This window comes from Stylophora pistillata, chromosome 8 (genome assembly GCF_964205215.1).
Source record: "Stylophora pistillata chromosome 8, jaStyPist1.2, whole genome shotgun sequence".
Lineage (NCBI taxonomy): Eukaryota > Metazoa > Cnidaria > Anthozoa > Scleractinia > Pocilloporidae > Stylophora > Stylophora pistillata.
This window is the reverse complement of record NC_142526.1, coordinates 28,941,724-28,964,073: the sequence shown is the minus strand read 5'-3', so window position 1 is coordinate 28,964,073 and position 22,350 is coordinate 28,941,724. Positions and strand designations below refer to the sequence as shown.

Below are 22,350 nucleotides of genomic sequence, written 5' to 3'. Positions count from 1 at the left end.
AATTCTCACGCGCTCCTTGGCCTAATCTTTAGTAACCATGGTAACACTTGTGTTAACAATGTCTGTTTCAGATGAAAAGATAATTGGTAATTTTCTAGAAAGCTCTTTGTCTCAATAAGAATAGCGCTTGAGCGAAGTTCTTTTCAAACTGAATTTTGGTTAATCTGCTAGAAAGCTCTTTGTTTCAATAAGAATAGCGCTTGAGTGAATTTCTTTTCAAACTGTACTTTGGTTTAATTTTTACATGTCAGCAAAACTCGTCCTCACGTACCACTAAACTTGTCTTAGACTTGTTAATGTACAGTATTTCAATATGTGGTAAGTAGTGTTCTATGATTATCGGTTAGGATAACTGTTCATCTTGATAAAATATTAAAAATATTACAATAAAGGTTCCGCCGTTTAATGAAACGAAGTTTCACGGTTTGGCGCATATTGCTTCAACCACTTAGAAAATAAATAGATAGGCGTCATACTTCAAAGGTCAACTAATTTTGAAATGAGACTTCTCGTTTCAACTGTTTGCGTTGCTGTTTACTGCAGTAACTCCAATCAGGTATTCTTTAATCAGGTCCCGGTCTTTCGTGAAAGTTCTAACAAAGGTATTTATTTTACGGGTGATTGCCTTTACTTTGCCTCAACAATAGAAAAACTCTCAATGAACTTATTTCTTTGGCATTCAGAAGTTTGTCGATCTTTCTACACAGCTGGAGTACACCAAAGAATCCGCGTTTAAACTAGTTCAATCGATCGATTTTAACTCGAGATCAACACATCGAGATGGATAACGGATCACAAACGACACCCGGGTTTTATCTTCTTGTAAGAGTAAGTAAATTAACCTTTGATGGTCAATTATACACTGATCATGCACAGGCTATCAGTTAAATACGACTCAAACCTTTCACTCTAGTAATTCGCAGAGCCAAAGGTGGGTCTAAAAGAGTGTATAGCTAGATATTTCAGAGCTTAATCTAATTTTTACTGTTCAATCAAATTTATCCTTTCGTGTTTTACGTTGATTGTTCAAGAACAACAACAACAAAAAGCTTCGAGACAAGTGGAAACGCACATTTATCGTGCTCTTGTCCAAACGTGTCGATTAAAAAAAACCGTTTCAAGTTTGTCCGTTGCATAAATCCTTGACTCCTCTGAGTGACAATGGATCGCAATTAACACGCGGTTTAATTTTTTTCCTTACTCACTCTGAGCCCATGCAAGTTCGAAAAGTATCGAAGTGAAATGGGATCACTGATAGCAAAACATCCTAGAGATAAAATTAATTTAGGCATAAACTGTTCAAGCAGTCTCTACAGTTGTCTCTAAATTGGTGTGTTATGACAGTTGACGCAACCAGCCAAGACCTTGTGGGAAATTTCTCTACACGGCGCGCTGTATTGTGTCTGTGCACGCATAGTCCAAGATGACGTCAATATCGGCAATCTCTGAACTACAACATTATGACCGTGCCAATAGTCTAAACAATTTGGTATTAAGCGCAAAATAACAATTATTGTAATCACTTCAAGTCAATATCACCAGTCTTTTCTAGATACAGCGTGAGTGATCTTGAATGAATTCGGTGTAAAATTTTCATCGAGATTATTGAAGGAGGCATAACCACTCTTACTGATCGCGAAAATCCTAGAAATCGCCGACCAGAGAAGGTTGCCATGGATATCTGATACGAATGTACGGCCTTGTGGGAAGATCTTTAAAAGCTAAACTTACATGGGAAAGTTTGAGAAATCAATGGTAGAAATTGTTCATGACACTGCCTATAGATACTTGTGTAAGCTGCAACTTTAAGCCATCGATGTTGGCGTACTTTTGCAGAGAAACGGCTCACGGCCACAATCTAATTCGAATCATGGGAAAGTTGAGGAGAAAAATGAATTTTTACCACGAGGGTGGGCTAACGATCACAAGGTTCTCATTTCTGTCCCTTTTGCAGTTAACCATCTTTTTGAGAGACAAATGTGTGCAATCATCTGTTCATTTCAAGGAGTGCTATGTACGTAATTCATGAATGCATGCCATGCAGTCTGCAGCGCAGCAAGGATTTCACCGCAGATACTTATTCCTTTGCAGGCTGCTGAGGATGAATCTTCTGTTGCGGCTTGTCCATTGACTCACCAGGTGCGGATGATTTGCAAGCTAAAGAACATCGACCCATTAATCATGCCCTTCAACATCCAAAAGAAGTCCAAGGAATTTCTTGAGGTCAATTCTACTGGGAAGGTCCCTGTTCTTGTTCATCAGCTTAATCCAGACGAGGCTTTGGTTCTTGATGATCCTCTCCTCATCGCCAAGTACCTGGAGGAAAGATTCCCAAATCCATCAATCAGAAGCAATAGTAAAGAGGCTATTGTCGCTGGTAGCAACATCTTCCAAAAATTTTGCGCCCTCATAAAAAATAATGACCCCGCAAAGGATCCCGGTCTTCAAACAGCTCTGCTGAAGAAATTGGAGGAGTTGAATTCATTTTTGCTGAGTAGTGATGGTTCCTTTATGGAAGGTGATTCTTTGAGATTCTCCGACTGTAGTCTGTTACCTAAGCTCCTCCTCGTTCGCGTGGCTGCTAAAGAATTGAAGGGTCTGGAGATACCCGCGAGGCTCGAAGGAGTCTGGGACTATATTCACGCAGGCGAAAAACATGTTGTGTTCCGAGACACGTGCCCGTCAGATGAGCTCATCAAAGAGCATTGGTCCAGGAAGTTTGCATCTGTGCCTTTGTTGGAGGGTTACGAAAGAAAGCTTTAGAGGAACCAATGCTCTTTGTTTGTTAATCATGTTAGCGACTGGATAAAAAAAGCTAAGGATAGAAAAAAGAAAAAAAGATAATGCTCAAGAAGAAGTACCGAGTAGCGTCTTGACTTGATACCCGAGCAATAAATTAGACATCTTTATCTTTATGGCTTGCTCATTCGTTTCCAAGCTTCCTCTCTAGCTATCTTAAGGAAAGAAATTACTAAGGACAAAGTTATAAATTACAGCATCGTGGGCTTATTGTGAACTATTATAGATTCCCTTCGAATCATTCTTTTGGCACTAGGTCTGCGCTGATCGAAATAAAAAAACTACTTTAGGAAAATGATAATTGGCTTCATAGGCTTAAAAATACCCCACATATGCATTGCTCTATCACTTCTTTAAGAAAACTCGATATCGTGTTTAAGCAGATCAAAAAAATTTGTTTTTTTTTTATTGAAATTTCAAAGCGTTTGTGATATCACCCGCTATTTTTGTACCATTAGCCTCGCGTAACAGTCGCTCAAGTAATTATACAAATATGATTATAAGTGCGAGCTGTACATATGGGCGTGTCCATCATCCTTGGCACCACTACATTACTTTGTCGATCTATCGTTGGTTTTTGGAGACCCGAAGGGCGAGGATGATTGTAATTACCTCTCCAGTTATCGAGGTACACAAATTTGCATTTTCGTAATACATGTCTTGAAATAAATCGGTTTCAAAATAGGTTTTTCTACAATTATTTAGTCGTCGTTGCCCTTTCTATTAAACAAAATAAAAAAATATATCATTAACTTATGGGCCGATTTTCTGGTTTTCTCATTAGCAGTCACCAACACTATCGCATTTGAGAAGGGACTTCAACGTAGCTTTATTCCATCTATGCTTTTTAGACAATCTTAGTGTACATTACCTCCATTTTAATTTATTAGGATACCGTTATATATGAACTTTTTTTAATTTTATTTATTATCTACTATTATTTAGTATGTTTGTAAATCAGTCGTTTTTCAATACTTGTATTGCCAGAACTGATAATATTGAACAAACCTATTACCTATTATATATGTCTCGCTCTCTAGCAGCCCTCTCTCGATCTCAACATTGGTGCCTTCCTTAGTGTGTTGTGGTCTGTCATGTATTCTGATAACGTGGCCACAATTGAATAGGCAACTTTATTATTGGTGTTATTTCAATGCTGTTTTGCATGTGAGAATTACTTCACTGCTGACACGTTCACCATAGTATGAAGATTTTTTTCGTTTGTTTCCGTAGTGACTTGGCCGTCGGCGTCGAACATGGTACAGAACAGCGCATCTTTGCAGTATCAATGAAAGGAAATTAATTCAGAACTAAAAATGTCCAACATAAACTGCAGCTTGAAATGACTTAAGATTCAGTTCCTTAGAAACATGGACAGTAACGATTCTTTTTAATTTTTCGTGAAAATTAATAAAATAATTAACGACTATTCACCGAAGTGTAGGGAGTTAGTGGTGGATATTTACCGATAAATATCCACCGCTAACCACCGAAACTGAGGTGAATAGTTGTTTTAGTATATACTAAAACAGTGAGATAATATACACCATCAAAAATTAATTTGAGTGATTTCTTCGCTTGTCATGGATGCAAACTTGGACGCCATTTTTTCCAGAGTTGCTCGGAGGTAAACAGCAAAGGATATTCGGAGTTTGACTAGCCAATTAGAGCACGCCTTCAACGCTATCCACAGTTTTAGTATGTACTGATAAGATTTATCAGACCTTCAGAAGCCATATCGGAATCAGAAAGAGCCCTAGGATTTTTCGTTCTTTGAGTCCTAGGCATTTGGAAACGAGCATGGCTCTTGCGACGAGGATTGTGTTATTAAGTGATGAAGTTTCCAGAAAAGTTCTTCCGATTCTCTTCTATGATAACGCTTCAAAGTTCATTTTCGTGTGGGTCATCGGTTATGAAAGTTTCGTTGTGAGAATCGTTACCATTTTGGAATTGTCCTTTTGGTTAGTGGGGTTGTTAAAATTTCGATTCGACAAGCTTGAAATTTAGCTCAAGAGAAACGAAAACTATAAGAAATACAAAGAGAAATCCTGCTGCCTTGCTAGCTTGATTTAGCCCCTTGGGGCTAAATCCAACATACTTCAAGTCTGCCATATTATAAATTAGAACATAGCTAGCAGAGTCGCGCAATCAAATTCATTATACGTAAGCGTGCTCAAAATCCCGATGGTGTACGCTGATAGCGTCAGCAAATCCGACTTCGCCAGAATTGTTTTTTTCGCGCGAGCGACCATTGCTAGTGCGGGGAAAAATAATACATTTCGCGACAATAATGGATACAAACAGAAACTCGGCCTGCTAGTCCGAAAACGAAGACAATGTTTCGACCTTTTCCCATGGGCTAGAGTTCTTAAATGGGGCAGAAAAAGAGAAAAACAAAGGAAAAGGAGACTCGGCATCAGCGCCGTCACGATTCGCTTCAACTGATATTGTTGTCCGTTTTTCGCGTCGCATTTGATGCACAATTCCACCGGCTATGTTCTAAAACAATTGGTTCATGCTTTCAGCTGTGCACTATCGAGTTATGGAGCACGTGGGAAGTTTGGAGAGCACTCAAGAAGCTAGAGTTGCCCTCGGCTATCGCCTCGGGCAACTCTTACCCTTCTTTCGCGCTCTCGAAACTTCCCGCGTGCTCCATAACTAGATAGTGCACGCTAAAGCATGAACCAATTGTTAATTAGAATCCCCACATACTCCTCCCTGAAATATATATATATTGGAAGGCGCGGTAGGCCTGGGTATATCAATGGGTGCGCCCTGAAATCAAATAGTTGTTACTGTTCTCATCGGTGGAGCCGATTAGTCGTGTCGTTCGTTAGAGTTTGTTCGCACTATTTTGCCGTTTGTTTTCCGAAATGGCTGATCAGTCGGATCTAACGCTGTTTGTGAAGGTACTGTACATCTTCCAGAGTGTATATTTTGAGTTTTTTGAAGTAAGTGATGGCTAGTTCATTGATCATTTCGTTTGTTGTCCAACAGGCCTCGACCATCAATGATGCGGATTTCGGAGCGGACGTTTTTTCTCAGAGGTTCATGATGATGTTTGTCTTGAAAGATTTGCGGGTCAACATCAGCCTGGTGGATGCGATTAAGAGCAGAAGCATGAAAAAATTACCAGCTTTGAAGATATTAAACGACGACGACCTAATTGAGGATCCCAAGGATATCGAGAAGTGTATCGAAAAGATGACTGCAGACCATCCATTGCGAATTGAAAATGACGAAATTAACGAACTTGTGTTTAAAGGTCCTGGTAGCGGAGTTTACCATAAGTTCAATCAACTGGCGAAGAACACAGACCCAAACACAGATGAAAGGCTTAAAGCGAATCTTAAGGAGGAACTTGCAGCGCTCGATGCGTTTCTTCGATCGGAGAAAATGCCCGGGAGATTTCTCGGTGGCCACAATTTATGTCTTCCCGACTGTATCTTGCTTCCCAAATTGTTGCACATCAAAGTGGTGGCCAAAGTCTTCAAAGATTTCGATATTCCCGAAGAATTAATAGGCATTCACAAGTACTTGGATGCAGCTAGTGGTAAAGACGGAGAAACTTCAGATATCAATGTCGAAGCGTTCACAAGAACCTCGCCATCAGAAGAAGTGATAGTGGATGCTTGGTCTCGATGGATGAAGGTTCCGAACCCTCTACAGAGGCGAAAGAAGCCTTGATGATCATCGATTTTTGCAGAGATAGCGGTTATAAATGTGGTCTTTATAGAACTGGGAATTAGGTCTGTATTAACTACAACTCGTGTGAATTTCTCCAGTTTTGTGAGGTAGTAGCTTTGTAAACGGCGTACAAAAGAACAGTGTGTGTACACGTGTTTTATTTTACGAGTTTGATATTTACATCCATATATTTGTGATTTGAATTCTAAGCTAATGCAGATGTAGCGCCCAGTAATTTCCCTCCCGCTGTCTATGTTAGATATATGCTCTGGGGAATGATTACATTTATTTTATTTTTTCTATCGTCATATTCAATTCGTGAAGTTTTCAAATTCCTTTAAGATTGTAGCTTGCTTTCATTCGTGCGTTTGTGTAAGACACACATTTGTTGTTTGTACTGCTGTGTTCCGGTGAGCCTCCCGCTACAATTTTTATGCCACTTCGTCTCGGGCGATTTTCGATCGTGAACGGACAATGATGGTATCGCCCGGCTGTTTTTTATTCGTTGCTAAGGCAAAATCCTTCTGGAACGAGGTTAGACGCGTTATGTAGCCCTTCGCATTCGAAATACGCGTATTGAAGTAAGCTAATTGTTGATTTTACTGATTTACCTTTAATTAAGGCACCTAAATTATTGCTTCAACGCCAGCAATTTCTACTATCACTCCCTCGGAAGGATTAGGCATGATCAGAATTCTTCAGGTTAGGCGTCATGGCTTCATTATTATTGTTTTTTTTCCGATTTTGCAACATGATCTGGCTCATATCGTTGAATGTTGTCATGTCACGGTAGGCGAGCAGGGTGTCGCTAAAATTGATTGCGATGTTGAAGTCTTCGTAGTTGTCAGATTGTCTTTATGATTTCCCTGTAGACAAAATGTGGCAAGCGAAACCTGCTGCAAGGGTGACAATTGTGACAGAAGAATACCGATGTGGTGGCTCACCAATTATTGTTTTCGTTTTTGTCAGGGCTTCAGCTATAGTTCTAAGTTACCTTGAGTGTGAATTAAGACAAAGATGGGTTAGCTTAACGTCAATACCTTTTTTGCTGATATAATGAGGGGAATTTGTTAACAGCCTAAAGGCACTCGCTATCTGTTGGCTCCCAGTGGGAAAGGCAGCCAGTTTTCATATTAGAATCTGGTTGCCACAGTTTCATGACCTAACAGATTGGAATGTCACCAAGGGTTTGCATAGAACTTGTAATTGTCTGCCTTGTCATGCTTTCATTCCATGTGACATTTATCTCTGTTTACATAAGCACAGGAACAAAAGAACTTGTATTTTCAAAACCCAGGGTGGGAGCACAATAGAGAAAAAATTTTTCCTGTGACAGTAAACTGCTTTGTGATGTTCTTAATCATATTATATATTTACCTTATAAAATCAAAAAGTTTTGATTCCAGGAGACATTAGATAGGATAGACCAGAAGACTAAGATATTGATTTCAAATGAAATTTTTGAGAATATTTTATAACTCATTCCCAAAAACTGTGGACCAAGAATGATTAATAATGTAATAAAATAAATCTTGCTCTGATCCTGTAACAGATATCTTTCCAATACATGTGCACTATTGCCTAAGAGTGAAGTCAAGGTACCAGTAGTAAAATATAGTTTTCTTGTGTTTTTTTTTTTTATGAAGTTAGCCAAAGGTGCAGTGCTTAAAAGTACAGAGAAAAGCCATCAAAGGCCCTGTTAAGACTACACCAAGAAATTCAAGAAAACTGAAAATATTTTAATCAATTTTTTTTTTGTTTTTGTCAAAGTGTTTGGACTTGAGACGTGCAAACTATCTGTGTAACCACAAATGTCCATCAATTGATGTTGTTTTCACCTAAAAGTCAATGGACATTTCCTCGACCTGTAGAATCTGGGATGTTGTTACCACCCGCAATGGACATTTCCTTGACCTGTTGAATCTATTTTGAAATCCTCATGCACCAGCGTAACTACTGCAGGATCACTGCCCCTGTCTTACCATTCTCTTCATAGATCTATCTCTAATGGGGTCATGTATATGTAATGGTACCACTTTGCTTGGTATAAATTACAAAATATGATGACCTGTTTAAGGGTATCTGTCAAGGAACAATAGATTTTCTTTTTTTTACTTATTTACTCAACTTTAATTATACAGATTGTAACAATATACAAATTGAAGATAAATTAACAACTAAAAAAAAATATTCACAAGATCTGAATAATGAGGTCAGTTTATACAGAATTCGAAGATTCCTTATAAAAATAAACTGCCTCAATTAAAAGTAAAAAAAATATTACATATAATATATTGCATGGTAGCTCAAATAGGCACCCAACAAAAAAACTGTAGGCCTCTAAAGTTAGTTGACTGCTTCTTCGAAGTTTGGTGGTACTTGTGAAAATTTGGGTGAGTTAATAAAATTGTTTGCACCAAATATGGTTTGACATTGAAAGATTTTTTTACAAAACAAACCAAAATTTGCATAGTGCAAACAGAGCCTTAGCGATAAAATCCTGGTCAATTGAAAAATTAACAATATGGCTGAAAGATTGTACCAAAGAATGAGAAGATAGGTTAAAAGAATTGATGTAGTTGTGTTTCTTTGCAAAAAGGATTTTTCTTGTGGTAGATAAAAGCAGACAATCTGAAATGGGAAAGATGAGCCTATTTTCCCAGCTTTGGTAGCCAATGAGAGCACAGGATTTGTTTGTTTTGCTACTTATTTGGTGAACCAGCCATAAATAAAGAAGGCATGATGAGAACCTCTGTAGGGTTTTGGCTTCATAACAACCAACTGAAGTTTGCCTGCTATCTTCACCCCCTCTGGAGTCTGGAAATAAGTGTTAAGATCAACTTACTCGAGGTGTTGGCCCTGGAAGATGCTCTCTGCACTGGAACTGTAATTGATGATTTAAACACAAGATCCTGAGAAATCAGTCTTAGGGTGTTTTAAGAATAACTGTTGTAGCAGGAAAATTGTGCAAAATAACAAGAAAATATTCTCTAGGTTTGATTCAATAATAGTTCTGAATTGAGCTGAAGAATTCTGCTTTGCAGCCAAGCAAATATCTGGTTGGTGATACTTACTAAAACCCCAGGATCATACACTACTTGTTTTGTGGCATAGCCTCTGAAGGCCAAGGATGGTGTTTCTTGAAAAGTTCCTGTAAAGCCTCTTTTTCAAAATCCCAGGCTAAGGAGTATTATTATAAATCTACTTGAGTGCCATAAAGAATGTTGCAATCTGATTGGCTGCCCTTTTTGCTGCCTCTTCTGTTATTAAAAATGAGTGGAGGGAAGTGGCTTTGCCATTTGCAGTATGAAACAAAACCATGAGCCAGTCTTCTATTTAAGGTTTGAACCTCTGATAGATTTATTCTTAAAAATTAGATGATAGCTTTCAATTTCTGTGTGTGATAGCTATTTCAGGCTTCAAACTCGTCAAATATCGTAGGACAAAAAATCTCAAGCCCTTAGTCAAATTGGTAAGTAGAGCAGGTCAGCTTAAAAACCAATAAATTCTGTTGTATTTCTTTATATCCTCAATTTTGGAATTTGAAAGCTATTGATATCTTGATATTGAAAGTAGGCATGGAGAACCAAACCTCGGGTTTTTTGGGACTGATAATTACTTGGACTTTCAAGGAACAGGATCCAGATATGGAAATGTGCCCTTGGGAAGACAAACCCACCCTGTGGGGGGACATCCTTTAAAATAAGAGAACAGGATGTTGTAGGTACCAAGAGTCCAATATAAAAGGATATCTTGGTGCAAGTATTGTTTAGGTGAATAGCTTCTCCTACTAAATGATTAAATATCAAGCTGTACTTGCTAGCTATAACAGGCAAGATCACGCAAATCCTGCATTAACTCTGACTGTACAGTACAATACAATATTATTTAACAAAGTTGACGTAATTAACCCAATGAGTTATCTAACTTACGGCCTTCACAACAAACCCACCATCCCACCCCAGGGGAGGACATCCATCACACAGTAATCTCGTGTGTAGGAAATTAACATCTCCTACCCCAACCCTGCAGGAGACGGGACCCCCATTTATCCGAGAAGACTAGAATATCTAACCATTTCTTGATGTTATAGAAAGGTAGTAAATTCTTCTCAATTATTTTAAGACCTTGAGTGTTGGTCCGGGGCTCGAACCCTAGACCTCCCGTACAACAGTCCAGTGCACTATCTATTGGGCTAACTGGGTGGCGGGCTGAATGGGTTCTTATGTATTTTGTCTCTTGAGATTGCCTGCTTAATTTTGTTCCTTAAAAAACATAAAAACTTAATTAAAAGTGAGAATGAAAAAAAGTATTGCTTGGGGTGGCTGGCTATGGTCATGAAGACTCTTGAGTGATCAAGCTTCTTCGGCCAAAATGGATACTTTAGTTTAATAGTTTGAAAACAAATATTACATCGCAGCGAAGGGGCTGAATTGCATAACATTTTACAATGATATACTACTATGTTATAATAGACACATACAGGAGTATGATACATACAGGAATGTAATTTAAATAATTACAATTGTATCAGAAACTATAAAAAGATAAAATATCACTAGGATTGAGTAATACTAGGCAGGCTTAATCGATCAAATATTCACACAATGCTGTTTGCTAGTCGGCACATGCTCAGGATGAAAGACCGCTGAAAACGCTTGGTGCGCACGCTGAGGAGGTCGTACTTTCTAATTCTCCTTGGGTTATAATGGTTTACATGGTTGGTAGGAAATAAGTGAGATAGTTTGTGGTCATTAGAGATTGCATCAAACAGTTTAGAACACTCTTCCTCGCGCCGAGACTGCAAAGTGTCTAAATTATTGTTACTCAACAGGAGTGGATCTAGGGGGAGGGTGCAGGGGGTGCGCACCCCCCTGAGATGATTGAAAGAAATCTCAATTAAGATAAAAGGGTTTCTTTTACATCAGCTTAACAGCGCTGAATCATTATATTATTTTAATGATCTTGTCATTGTTCATTCTGACATAATGTAAACATTAGCCGGTATATTTTCAGTAGTCTTTCCTGCTAATCCAGGTGCTCATTAAAATGTTTGCATTTAATAATTTCCCATATAAGTATCATTTTAACAAACGAATGAACGGTACTATAACTAAGTATATTACGTAGGGCAGTTGCTGCAGGTTCTTTTTCACTTCAATTATTAAAATAATATTAATATTAATCTTTAGTGGTACACCCCTTCCTCAAAAAAATCCTTGATCTGCCCCTGCTCAAGCATAGACTAGGAACAATCTGGTAAGATGATACTTAACGCCCTTTTCTGTAGTCGTTCGATATCATTACTTAAGTAGTCGGGCAATGCATGGTGAAAAACGGACGAACAATATTCTAGGACAGGTCTAATTAGTTGGCTTGACTTCGCGAGCGAAGATTAAAAGGGTTGTGTATGTTGACATCGGTTGCAGGCACGTTCGTGGCTGACCAGACAGATGCGGGAAAGGCAGATCCGCGGGCAGTATCTGCAGAGAAAGGTGGTGTCAGGAGTGAAGGTGGAGGCGGCGCGGGCTTTCCTCCTCCTACGCTTGTTTTTAAGTACCTCACGTCTATTCTTCTCAAATTGAGCAGTGGCTTGGTTGATTGTGTGGCGCCAGGTACCACGGTCTGTGGCCAGGTCAGACCATCTCTTAGGTGAGCAGCCTTCCATGGCTGACGAGCCCCACCCGCCAGGAGCAAGCCTGGTTATACTGCGCCAGGCACCCGCAGTCGTCCTCTCCTTTTAGTTGCAAATCCAGGGGGCACCACGAGGAGGTTGGAGTAGGACTCGAGGTCTGCGCCACTCAGAGGATGTTTTAGGCCCAGCCATGGTGCTCACCCATAACCACCGACATCCAGTGACTATGTGGACCTCCATATTATATCACAAGGGTCCACTCCCGCTCTCCTAAGGAGATATAATCTCTTATTGACTTTCTTGATAGCCTCAGATATATGATCATTCCACGTAAGATGATAATTTAGAGAGAGTCACACCTAATATCTTTGCGGAGCTAACAACAGAGAGATCCTTCCCATTAATGGTTACAGGCTCGAAAGCATGCTTGTTCTTCTTAAAGTCGATGTTGATGACTTTACATTTATCGGCATTTAGGGTCATTCGTTGATCGCGCGACCAGGTTTCAACGGCGTGAACAGCACTTCGGATGTTGCTCGACTCTCCTCGTGGCACGATCTCGGCTACAGTAGTGTCATCCACATTATTCCAGGAATGGAATCCACGGACCCTCAGGTCATTTATCATTAGGATAAATAACCAAGGGCCCAGTTTAGCACCCTGCGGGACGCCAGCAGGGACCGGGCCCCATTCTGAGAAACAGTCCCTGGACAGCTTGACACGTTGCTGGCGATCTGTAAGAAAGTCAGCAACCCAGCAGGCGACACTTCTTGGAATAAATAGACTTTAGACCTTACGCACGAGTAGGGTATGGTCAATAAAGCCGAACGCCTTTCTATAAGCAAATAGGACAACTCGTACGGCGGCTCCACTACCGTCAGTGGGATTGGACCAGTTGTGCACCATGGACATTAGGGCATGAAGGGTGAATGGACGATTTTGGAATTCCTCCGTACTGGTCGGGGTCAATAACCTCCATCACAGCAGGGTCAATATGAAGACTCAACCAAGAAATCTACTGCAATTTTAGACAGCGCCGGAGTCAGGGAGATAAGGCGAAGATGTTTACTAATATCCTCAACAGGTTTTACAACATCATTTAATTGGCCATCTTCCATGCTGGCGGGAGTCTGTTCTCAGCATAACTGCAGTAGGCTTTGACCTCCTTCTTTTTCTCTGTTTTGTTTACTTCTCAGAACTTAATCAAAGCTGATACAAAGTAAAGACATGTGTATAACCCTTTTTCCAAATACAATCAGACCCAAGGCAAGCACAGTCTGGCTCTACGGCACTGACCCCACATAGCCCTTTTATGCCCTAGTTCATAGACGACTGTCCGCTTTCCTATCCACTCCTTTGAAATTCTTCGATGCTAAGAAGGGATAACTATTATTAATAATCTTTAAATAGATTTATAAAAATTCATTGATGGTGCAGTGAATAGCAGTTTCTACTTAGGTTTTAGTCGTCAAATAAAAACTCTTACCTGTCTGGGGGCATATTAACCCAAACGCGATTTTTGGAGAAAGTAGAAAAGTTTGTGATTTCCTTGCATCCGAAGTGGCATGGATTATTACCTTAGTAAACCATTAGAAAGCATAAGGTCAGCCCACCGCTTCGATCACTGGTACAAAAGAAGTTTGGTTTGTGACTCATCATCTCATCAGTCAATTTCCTAAACATATGACATAATGCATAGATTTAGCCAAGCCTAAAAGCGGAGCTCCCAAGTTCGTAATATTAATGATAACATAAAAGATGTGCATTCGCCAAGACTCGCTCGAGACACCCCTCCCTTCGTTTTGATAGTCTCCCCTACCCTACCCGTGCAATCTGAAGACACGTACGTACGCTCGGTCAGTCGCGTGACAACCAAATGAAAAGAGGTTGACCATATTCCATGGGTATGGGGCTCTGCCCCACGCGCTCAACCGCCTCCCCGTTAGCTCAACTGATAGAGCGCTGGACTGATGTGAGGGAGATCGAGGGTTCGAGTCCCGGCCGGACCAACACTCAAGGTCTTAAAATAATTGAGTAGAATATGCTGCCTTTCTATAACATCAAGAAATGGTTTAGATATTCTAGTCTTCTCGGATAGGGACGAATAAATGGAGGTCCCGTCTCCTGCAGGATTAGGGGTAGGAGACCTTAATTTCCCACACACGAGATTATTGTGTGATGGATGTCCTCCCCTGGGGTGGGATGGGTGGGTTGTTGTCTTGCGTTTACATGAGCCTCTGGCTCGGGCAATATGGGCAACCATGCCCCACGTAAAGACATTAAAACTTGATTACAGGCGCGAAGCGCGCGTGGGAGCCCCGCTATTAGTCCTCAACCGAATAACTTGGCAATATCATGAGACAAAAGTTATCCAAATCCTGATTAATCTGGGCGAATCTCAGCTTATTAGATGAACCATACAGGCGTGTTGCAAGAACTACTCTTTAGATCTTGGAAAAGTTTACATTCTCATTTCTGTTACCCGATTATTTCACTATCTGACAGACAGATTATTTGAACAATCTGACAGACAAAATAAGGATGTCGGAATCCCTTTCTAAATTTAGGAAAAATTTGCAAGACATACAGTTGTCCTCATCGTATGACTGCAGCTGTTTGTTTTGTAAACAAATAATCTAGTCACAAATAGCAATTATTCATTCTAGATAATTAATTTTTATTTCTTACCTATTACTTATTACTTATATATGTAAATTATGTCAAAGTTTTATGGCACATTTGCATTTAAACGAGCTATTCGCTCATATGCGATATGTGGCTAAATAAAGTTACTTACTTACTTACTTACTATCTCAGATGTGTATGTTGACCAGCGGTTTCAGTTTCACAACTAAGGTATACTACGGTACAAGACTTTCACAGTACAAGCCTTCGGCTTACGTGGCACCACCAATTCACTCCCGTCTGGGCAGGGGATGGTTAATTTTCTATACAAGTGAATACACTTTTGACCTTAAAATACTGGAGACATTTATTTGTAATGAAAAAAAAAAAAAAAACTACTGGATATTAAGAAATAAAATATAAAAAAAACAATATTTGAGCTTATTTTTGGCACAAGCGTCGGAGTTTTAGTTTTCGTTACTCCCCACCCTCCCCATACCCACCTCTGTTTCACGTATCAAATGGAAATTTAATACTATTCCGATAGCATTCGAGGAAACGGAGAGTGCGACAGTTTGGTGTGTGCTAACTTGTTTTTCCTTTCCAAAGATGGCCTTGATGTGTGTTTTACGTCAAACTGAGATGCATTTTTTGGGATATCTGGTGATTGCAGTGTTTTTAATACATTCATCAGGTATGTACGCCTTCTGTCAAATCGACGCGTCAACTGTGTCGGTGGCCCAATATGATATTCAGGAAGTCGAGATTAAGCGATTTCTACTATTTTTTCTTATTATTACCATTTAAATTAGTTCACAAACAACCATTAAAGTAGTTGAGTCGGATCAATGGACCCCGTAATCTGAACCGAATCAATAATCGACTGTTCGATTTGTAACTAAGAATTGTATGCTCGCTTGTGCTACATAGCCGCACTGATCGAAAAGATATGAGAGAAATTATTCGTTCACTAAAATAGGCGTAATTCTGTCAATTATATATCGTACTTCGGTTAAGCTTTCTTGAAACAGGTTAAAATGCATCTGTATTTATGGTGCAAGTTCATCGCATGTTACTAATTTGATGGAACAACTTTTTGGAGTCTTGATTTGTCGTGGGGACCATTTTATTCATCAGAGCGATGTTTAAACGAAATAAAAATGATAGCCCGAGTATTCATAACATCTTAACAAATCTTCTCAAATGTGGAAGGAACTAGGTCAGTATTGCTTTGCCTATCCCGTCTTATTATGAATTGTCTATTAGGAAAACTAGAAATTACTCGACGAATTCATTTAGTCAACCACCTGTACATCATGACTACTACAAGTATAGTTTCTTTCCGAGAACTATAAGGGACTGGCACTGTTTATTACCTGGAACTAGATCACTTAATTATTCAGCTTTTTGCAGTACAAAATTTTTCTAAGTTTAAGCATAGCTATATTGTTAATAACACATTTTATTTATTTATTATTTTTATTAGCTATGTTTATATTTTTATTCTTTTATCTCTTCTTGATGTGTAATAGCGTTGAAGAGTAATAAAGTAGATGTAGATGAGGTTTTCGATTGTTTTAATTAGCCCTGAACATACACAAACACAGTAGTTTATGAATAATTCTATAACATTCGTAAGTGTTATTTCCACGTCGATAATCGAACTTATCTTGTTCACACCTCTAACTAAACACTTATCCAGTGTGACCATAAAAATCTGAACATATCTTTGGTGTAATCCCAATTTTTGGGGTTCAATTTTATCAGATAAAACCAATTTCTTTCTTTGGGTGAAAAATATAAATATTTTTAATGGTTGTCACATCAAAGGATACCTGCAGCCTTTTGTTTACCTTATCAGCTTAGTGGATTTACCACAAAGTGTCTGAACACTATCCAGTTCTTGCTCTACCAATTTACTCTCTAGTGTTCATTTTAAACCAGGATTTTTAATGGTTGCAGCTAGTTGACTATGCTGGCATAACTTAGTGTGAAGTTTCTATTCTGTTTTTCAAAAAAGTTTTGATTCATTTATTTCTGTTGGAAGTAACTTTTGCTCTTTCGTGGGATAGATTGTCCCTCCCGTTCCAAAAAGGATGCAGCATAAGAGCATGACATAATATCTTTACATACATGCACTTAGATCAGATTGGTGGCATATTAATGATTGTAAGAAGTTCGTGCACTCTAGCATTCTTTACCAATGGTTATTGCTACTGGTTTAAATTTGTGGCACAGATGCAAAATTCAAAACTTCATAGTGCATTTCAGACTTAATTCACATTTGCATCTTTGAGTGAATAGTATATTTAATATTAGTATAATTTCAGAGCTGAACAAAGAGTTTCCAGCAATGTGATTGGTGGAGCGGTTCCTTATGTGACGCTATATAAGCCGCTCCGCGCGGTTTATATAAAATGTTAAACTAAAGTGTTAATAAATGTTACTAAAATGTTATGATTTTAGAAATTTCTCTGTTGTTCAGCTCTGAAATTATACTAAAACAATTATTTGCCTCAGGTTCGGTGAATGTTGTCCAATAATCCTCTCGAATTTGTCTCGGGGATTATTCCACGATATTCACCTTGCCTTCAGCAAATAATTGTTAAATAGTGTAATTATATAATATATAATACTTTTTTTTTTGTCGGGGAATAAATCCTGTGACCCCTCGGAGGAATTTTTAGCAGTTGGATTCAAAATATTTTGTTCTCTTGAATATCACTGATTCCCTAGAATATTCTGTGGCAAGCTGTAATTTAAGGCAGTCTGTACTAGATATATTTTGTTTTTTTCTTTTCAGTTGTTTCAGGTCAAAGTAACACAACACTCATGAGTGTTGTGAAAGCTTCTACCATAACTAGTACACCTGTGGGCACTACAGGGTCTATATCACCAACCAAGTCCAGGCCTTCCCCAAGCTCTAGTTCAACTGTAGCGACTCAAACAACATTAACAACTTCTGTTGCTGCTAAAACTAGCGAGCCTGCCACAAAGGAAAGCAGTAGAAAGTTTGATGGTGCATCATTTGTTGGAGGAATAATCTTGGGCGCTTTTCTGACTGTAATTTTTATTTTGGTCTACAAATGGTGGCAGGGTAGGAGCAAGAGTTATCACAGTTTGTGAGTCAAGCTGAGGGGCTACTGAGAACTCTGGTGATGCTGAAAATGAATTATAAGATTTTATAACTGGTTTATGTCATTTTGTATTTTTTGAGGAAATTTCATCGAGGAAGAAATGATGGAGTGCATTTTGTGGCCTGCTTATGGGAGAAGTGAATTATAAATACTTGTTATAAGTTGGTTTACTTAAATTTGTTTTAGACACTTTTTTTGTTTTTGGTTTGTAATGCCTTTCATGATTCATTACTCTGGGAAAGAGGGTCTACTTGTGGCCAAATTGAAGAGTGAGGAAAAAAGCCTATGGCAAGTGAATCCTGACTGACTTCTACATTCTTCTTCCTAAACAGAAGACATCAACAATCAGTGAGGGCTTTTATTCTGTGCACCATTTTAGTTCTATATCAACAATTATTTTTGTTCTTCATTGTGCACTTCAGGTGGCTTTAAATTTCCTTGGATCCTCTCATAATCTCAATAATTTGTATCATTGTCATATTTTTGACATTTTTTGTTTCTTCTATAAGCCTTGTTCCTTCAAGTTTTGTTATTAGGGTTCATATTATTTCATAAATTCAAACTTTTACACGGAAGTTTTTGACAAAAGAGTTGACTAAGTGGCTACAATTGACTATTTTTCTGAAGCAAAACTAGGTGTCATTTCAGGAGATTTCAATTTATGAAGTCACAGTAGGGTAAAATTAATGGTTTTTACATAGACCTAAGAGGGATCTCTTAAGCAATAGCTCACCAGAATTAAAAACACCACAAGAATACCAATAAACATTGTTTTTTTGGGTTTTTCTTTAACAAACTCACTGTAAATCACCAAGGAATTGTGTAAAAATGCCATTTAAGGTAAAAACTACACTTTCTATTACATTTATTATATCATTCTAAGAGGTTATTATAAAGTAGTCAAATTAAAATAAATAAACTATTTCCTTGGTTAAGTTGTGCTGAAAACACTTAATCTTTTTGTGAATATTGGTAGTAAATTGTTTTCCTCTCCCACTTCCCTGATACTCTTCTCTAATTTGAATCACATTTTTGTTCCTGCAAGAAATGTGTGCCAGATCAATCTAACTGTGCCAAAAACAAATTTCAAAGAAAAGTCCTGGGCCCAGTTGTTCAAAGGCCAATTAGCTCTAACCCAGGGTTAAATTTTTTATCCAGGTTTCTAAATTTCTCTAATCAAAAGCCATTTTGGGATAATTTGTCCTAGTTTTTTTTTAGGACATTCCATCATCAAATTGTGGACAAATGAAATTAAACTGAGTTTTCTTTCAGAGCTTTCAGATCTGAAATCAAATTTCACACTAACCCTGGGTTATCTTAACACAACTTTGAACAACCCGGCTCTGGAACATTCTGCCTTGTGAATTGGCAGGGACAATTGTTATTGATAACAGCCAGTTGCCTGATATTGTTTATAAATGTATAGGGTAGAAATGGGTGTTGCACAAGTCACTTTCCTTTTTCCCTGAAATAGTCCGCTGCAGAGCAAAAAAGATACAAGAAACATTAGTCTTTGTGGCAATCTTGATCACTGGAGGCAAGTGAGGGGCTCAAGTTCTTAAAATTTTGCCAAAAAAATTGAATTATCTGTCACTTTTAACATGAACAGTTAACAAAACTAACCTAGTTTTTCAACTGCCTCAACACAAATACTTGGACTCATTTCTGGTGTATACGTGCCCACCAACAGCAAAGTTGCAGTGCGTACCAAGATTATTCCACTGTTTTCCTTTTCAAGAAAAAAACCTGTTACTACTAACAGCAATCTTCTTTGATCTAACTAACAATTATTAAAAGCAGATAAATCAAGTGAATTAAGTAGCACTTGTCGCAAGAAAAGATAAATAATATAGCATGTTCAAGGTTGTTCTCAAGAAACTAATCTTCAAGACTTGTCAGTTTTACTTCCACAGAAGCCATAATTCAACATGGATAACTGGGACAAGCTTAACATTTGGAACAAACTTCTTAAACAAGTGTGGCAGGTGTCTGTTGAGAATTATCTATTCCAGAATATTTTAATTTAAATAACTTTCTAAAAACTGATGCGTTCACAAGTCAAGTGGGAATATACTGACATGTCAAAGATTATGTGGGATAATAAAAAAAAAAAAAAACATAAGCAATCATGAACCTGACACCCATTTTGTAATTGGAAATGGTTGCCACTCTGCATGCATGGCTAGAGGATCTGCATATAAGTTGAAGCTTTAGGCATACTAGTTAACAATTATTCTACGAGTGCGCATTGGATATAAGATGATAGATAGCCAACGAGGCGCGAAGCACTGAGTTGACTATAATCATCTCATATCTAAAAAGCAAGAGTGGAATAATTGTTTTATTAAAAAAAACACCCCCAAGATATTAGACAAATCTTCTCGACTTTATTTTGTAAGAAGAAACTGGATGTTACAATGTACAGATATTAGATTATGGTATATTGGCTCATATACCATAATGGCTAAGTCAATAAAAAGTCTTGAATTGCATTATGCAATGATCCAGTTTTTAATAATACCTGATAGCCAACTGATTTTCATCATTTTATTTTTATAAAAAGAGGGCAAGATATTAACCCACATGTTTTGCATATACAGAGAATCTATCAGCCCTGACGCATTCATAGACTGTATCCTGGAATTTGAGGCCCTCCCTTCTGGCATGAGCACTGTTTGTAAAAGAATGAACCAAGGCATGTATATTGTCCAAAGATGGCTGAAAAAGAAAAAAAGCAAACAAAATATGTGCACCATACACACAAATATTTAGAATAAAAGCAGTGGAAGAGTAAGATACACTTGTTTAATAAGAAAGCCAAACTCCAGATTGAATGATGCAGGTTAACCTTCCATCTGGCTCACTTCTGTTGCAGGGGAAACTGATTTTAAATCTGTATTATAGAGATTGAAAGAGAAGTGTAAAGGTCGGAACACACGATGGGACTAGTCCCTGTGACTAGTCCCAGTGACCAGTTTCATGCGACTAGTCCCAGCGACCGGTTTCATGTGCCTAGTCCCTTCGTGTGAACTACACATTTCTGTAGTCGCAGGGACCAAAATTTGGTCCCTGCGACTGGTCGCACAAATTCAAACTGGTTTGAATTCATGCGACCAGTCGCAGGGACTTGTCGCATGAAACAAATGTTTGTCCTTTTGTGTGAACTGTTTGTGCGACCAGTCCCTGCGACTAAACGGTAAAGAAGCCAATCACGGGTCAGTATGATGCGTGACTTCCGGTATTTGTAAACATTTCAGTTTCTATGAATTTTCCCTGAATTCTAGATTTCTACAACTGAAGAATAAAAAACTATTTCTAGTTTTGTTAACATATACAGATGTCTTGGAGCCGTTTTGATGGAATTTTTACCCTATTTGACTCTGTGTCTGTTAAAAATAAAAATAACAAAAACAAAAATGGCACACGTAAAAGCATGAATAATCCGACTGAATAAGTGCAGTTCATTTGCGTTGATGTTTAATAGTGCTACAAAGAAAAGTTACCAAATTTTCTTGTTTTCGTGTAACGCCCCAGACTAAGAAACATCTTTTGCCTCTTAATTTTCCTATGTTCTCGTGCAATTGAGTGCCCTCCTGTGAACGCCTTAAGGGACTAGTCGCTGCTACCTGTCCCCTCGTGTAAACCCTTCAAAGACTTGTCGCCGGGACTAGTCGCATGGACTAGTCACAGGGACTAGTCCACTCGTGTGTGCCGACCTTAAAACAGTCGGGGAACTTGACGAAAATCTAGGAGCTCCATTAACTCCATCCAGCTACCCCTCCCCCGAAAAGAGAAATTCACCCCCTTCAAAAGACTGCCATTTTAATTTCTTGTCAATTTCCCTCTTTCTGGAGGCAAAGCTATATGACAATGATGACGAAGAAGAACAATAAAACATGGGGAGGAATTTGCGTGGTTGCCATACAGAGCCTTACAACTGCACCGTTACGAACTGCAAATAATTTTATTACCGTTCAAACACAAAAAATGCGCTTCAACATTGTTGTCCACAATTAAAGGGCTTTTACAGCCTTCCGTCGCATTAATCAACAGTTACAGAAACACATTTTGAAGTAATTTGTCTTCCTCTTAGTCTATAATCTCTGCAACAAGTAGGATATTCTTACCGAAAATCCAACAGTGCTAGCTCGGAGAGAAGTGTCTTTTCGTCGAATTATGGCACAATGTTGAACGTGACCCGTTGCAATCAAAGAATCATGAAGAAGGCTTTGAAGTTGATTCATTCTGGAAATGGAGTCAGTCATACAACAACAACAAAAATTGGTATTTCTCACATCTCTGCGGGGAAAAGACAAACTGGGTCTCTTTGACCATCAGCTCGGGCGACGAAGTTGTTCCACTGATACTAACTAGGGTGGGGTAGAGAAACTTGATCGATTATAAACATTCTCTCCAAAGGGAAAATATAGTAATAAAACTGAGTACATGTAGCTTTTTCTTAACGTG

At 38.5% G+C, this 22,350-nt stretch overlaps 4 protein-coding genes across 6 annotated transcripts; 3 read left to right on the top strand and 1 right to left on the bottom strand.

Annotated features, from left to right (window-relative positions):
- The first annotated feature begins 455 nt into the window (after positions 1 to 455).
- Positions 456 to 3,820, top strand: LOC111322460 (chloride intracellular channel protein 2). Of its 3 annotated transcripts, XM_022925567.2 has the most exons (3): positions 456 to 602; positions 708 to 828; positions 2,092 to 3,820. In XM_022925567.2, the coding sequence occupies exons 2-3, from the start codon at positions 781 to 783 to the stop codon at positions 2,761 to 2,763; spliced, it is 720 nt and encodes a 239-aa protein (XP_022781302.1). In that variant the 5' UTR covers positions 456 to 602; positions 708 to 780; the 3' UTR covers positions 2,764 to 3,820. The 3 variants fall into 3 exon arrangements, with proteins under 3 accessions (XP_022781302.1, XP_088585583.1, XP_088585584.1); XM_088729457.1 differs by lacking the exon at positions 456 to 602 and having other exon boundaries at positions 637 to 828; XM_088729458.1 differs by lacking the exons at positions 456 to 602; positions 708 to 828 and adding an exon at positions 914 to 931.
- Positions 3,821 to 5,549: 1,729 nt separating this feature from the next.
- Positions 5,550 to 8,027, top strand: LOC111322450 (chloride intracellular channel protein 6). The gene is made up of 2 exons (XM_022925555.2): positions 5,550 to 5,708; positions 5,797 to 8,027. The coding sequence occupies exons 1-2, from the start codon at positions 5,673 to 5,675 to the stop codon at positions 6,484 to 6,486; spliced, it is 726 nt and encodes a 241-aa protein (XP_022781290.1). The 5' UTR covers positions 5,550 to 5,672; the 3' UTR covers positions 6,487 to 8,027.
- Positions 8,028 to 15,266: 7,239 nt separating this feature from the next.
- Positions 15,267 to 18,818, top strand: LOC111323866 (uncharacterized). The gene is made up of 2 exons (XM_022927310.2): positions 15,267 to 15,440; positions 17,550 to 18,818. Exons 1-2 carry the CDS (start codon positions 15,356 to 15,358, stop codon positions 17,870 to 17,872), a joined length of 408 nt encoding a protein of 135 aa, XP_022783045.2. The 5' UTR covers positions 15,267 to 15,355; the 3' UTR covers positions 17,873 to 18,818.
- LOC111323856 (profilin-4) lies at positions 18,648 to 22,272 on the bottom strand. The gene is made up of 4 exons (XM_022927302.2): positions 22,011 to 22,272; positions 20,467 to 20,601; positions 19,507 to 19,612; positions 18,648 to 19,361 (listed from the first exon to the last, which is right to left on the bottom strand). The coding sequence occupies exons 1-4, from the start codon at positions 22,146 to 22,148 to the stop codon at positions 19,333 to 19,335; spliced, it is 408 nt and encodes a 135-aa protein (XP_022783037.1). The 5' UTR covers positions 22,149 to 22,272; the 3' UTR covers positions 18,648 to 19,332.
- Positions 22,273 to 22,350: the final 78 nt, after the last annotated feature.